Source organism: Helobdella robusta (genome assembly GCF_000326865.2).
Source record: "Helobdella robusta unplaced genomic scaffold HELROscaffold_34, whole genome shotgun sequence".
In the NCBI taxonomy this organism is placed as follows: domain Eukaryota; kingdom Metazoa; phylum Annelida; class Clitellata; order Rhynchobdellida; family Glossiphoniidae; genus Helobdella; species Helobdella robusta.
The window spans coordinates 274,070-277,013 of NW_008704659.1; the positions used below are offsets into that span (position 1 = coordinate 274,070).

Genomic DNA, 2,944 nt, shown 5'->3' on the forward strand with positions numbered 1-2,944 from the left:
GGTACACAAATGTCTTTTACAAGCACTCTTCCGTGCTTCCTCTACGAAAATTCATGCATTCGGAAGTCGGAAGAGGATGTCATTTGCTATGATGACCAATCATCGCCCACGTATCGTCGTCAAAAATAGATGTATGTACGGACGTGTATGTGTATCTGTGGATATGTTCATACTCTATATGTATGTACATATGTATTTGTGTGTATCTAGGTACTACTGCATGTATTTATGCCTGTGTGTGTGGGTGTATGTATGTGCGAGCCCGTGGTTAAAAACAATCGCCATAAAAACCATCATTTCGCCCCTGCCCAACAGTTCATATTAATATCTGGGGTCTGGCACAGAAGGGCACTTAGCAGTATTCTCTGAAATACAGAATGAATTATACTCTTGCAACAACAACGATCTATTTTGATTTGTATAGATTTTACCACTTGGATCTCCGGATTTAATGACTATTTTAGCACCTTCGTTATCAAAAAATAATTGCGTCTGTTTATCAACTGGGCCGAATGCCTCCAGACAGATCGGGACAAAACTTTCATGCTTCGTACTCTGCGTTCTCAAGATCGGCAGCTTTCACTGCAGCAGAACCTGGCTCCGTAGACCCGTAATTCATGTACCTTTCGACCAGTGTGTGAGGTATCCTCTTGACCAGGATAAACAGCAACCCTGGGACCAGGGCAACAAGGGGTAACAGATAGCTTTGGTAACTTTGATTACCTTCAGATAGTAAGCTCTCTGGTTCTTTGATGGCAGGTATCACTGCTTTCTGGAACAATCTACATATGTAATCATTCACGGCAGAATGCCTTGCCTGTCTTCCTGAACCAATCCTACGTGATAGGCCATGCTGGCTCATCTGAGGAACTGTGTATGTATGTAAGGGAGTGAGCGTAGGTATTCTTTTCAAATGAAATAATATATAAAATTATATAACTGTTCCATCCATAAAAACACTCTATATAAAAAATATTTATTAAATCCAACGGCTGATAATAAAAAGACATATACTATGTATAGAAATCATTTTACAAAAATTAAACGAACACAAGAAAAACAATTTTTTGAAAATAAGTTCCAAAGGTGTAAAACCATTAAAGAAAAATGGAATACAATCAATAATATTGTCAAACCAAGTACTAATAAATCTCATCTCCTTCAAGGGAATCTTGATTTGAAGGAAAAAATAGAAGCTGTTAACAGCATCAATAAATTTTTTGTTGAAATGGGGCAAAGATTAATTGATGGCTCTACAAACGCTGATTATGTATCACCAAGCAATGCTTGCTGTCCTGCATTCCAGATGTATGACTCAACTCCAGATAAAATTATTTTAATTACTAATAAGATTAAATTAAAAAATAGTTATGACTTAAACTCTCTCTCCACAAAAATAATAAAAAACACTATCCACTATATTGCATCTCCACTTTCAGAATTATTTAATAAATCTATAAAAATCGGAAAATTTCCAAATAAATTGAAGTCAGCCAAAGTTTTGCCTATCTTCAAAAGCGGTGACCCTAACCAATTTGAAAATTATAGACCCATCTCAATTTTACCTGTTTTTTCCAAAATTTTTGAAAAATTAATGTTTAACCGAATGTGGAAATTTTTAATTAAATTTAATATTATTAACAAAAATCAGTTTGGCTTTATTCCTAAATCGACATCTGAGCGAGCAGTTGCAGAGTTGTACCGGTCGTTACTTAACGGCTTTGAATCCAAATCTTTTACATTGGGTATTTTCATTGATTTGAAAAAGACGTTCGACGTTATAAATCATAAAATTTTGCTATCAAAGTTGAAAAATTACGGATTTCGAGATGTTGCTTCTAGATGGCTAACGTCATATTTATGTGATCGTACGCAGCTTGTGTCGATTGATGGTATTGAGTCAGCTCCATTGACCATCCAGACAGGTGTGCCCCAAGGATCGATATTGGGGCCGTTGTTGTTTATTTTATTTGTCAACGATATTTTTGAGATGTCCCATCATTGCACTTCAATTCTTTTTGCGGATGACACCAATGTATTTTTGACTGATAAGGATCCAGTAGTTTTATTTAGTTCAATGAACGAAGAACTTAAAAAATATAATAAATACTTCAAATTAAATAATATGGTATTGAACTTACATAAATCATGTTATATAATCTTTGGTCCTAAAATTAGGACTAACAATAAACTTTTTGACAACTATTCCATAAAAATTGGCGACACCACATTACCACGCATTTATTCAACTAAATTCTTAGGAATCACAATTCAAAGTGATTTGAATTGGAATCATCACATATTATTTATATTAAATAAATTATATAAAGTGATAGGCATTGTTTATAAGGCCTGTGACAAGTTGGATTGTGGTACTAAACTTATGCTGTATTATTCTTTTTTTTACCCATACCTTATTTACGGCAACATATTTTGGGGCTCAACATTTAAGTTTTGGATTAATAAGGTGTTTATTGCACAGAACTATTTCGTGCGCATATGTTTCGGCCTAAGTAAATATGATCACACCAGTTATGTATTTGCTAAAAATAAAATTCTTACAATAGAAGAAATTAATAAATATATAACTTTAATTTTTTTGTTCAAAGTAATCAACTATGACAATTATCAGTTTCTCTACTCTTTTCAGTTTACAAGTTCTGCGACTAGGCAACACGGCTTATTAAAAATACCAAAAAGTAGAACGGTCACAAATGATCGTCATTGGATGGTTAGAGGTGCCAAATTGTGGAACGAACTAGCTATTAACGCGTATAAATCGATGTCAATTGTCAACTTTAAACATGCTGTGAAATCTAAAATATTAAATTGTTAACTTTATTTTTGATGCGATAATAGGTAACTCTAATTTTATTCGATTTTCGTTTTAAATTAAAACTGTTCTGAATTATATTATCAATTTACTGTTATTTTGTTTTTGAAC

General features: G+C 33.4%; 1 protein-coding gene across 1 annotated transcript; it reads right to left on the reverse strand.

Moving 5' to 3' along the window:
• Positions 1–541: 541 nt before the first annotated feature.
• On the reverse strand, positions 542–862 carry HELRODRAFT_175523 (hypothetical protein; the record flags this gene model as incomplete). The annotated part of the gene is made up of 1 exon (XM_009022950.1): positions 542–862. The coding sequence occupies one exon, from the start codon at positions 860–862 to the stop codon at positions 542–544; it is 321 nt and encodes a 106-aa protein (XP_009021198.1).
• Positions 863–2,944: the final 2,082 nt, after the last annotated feature.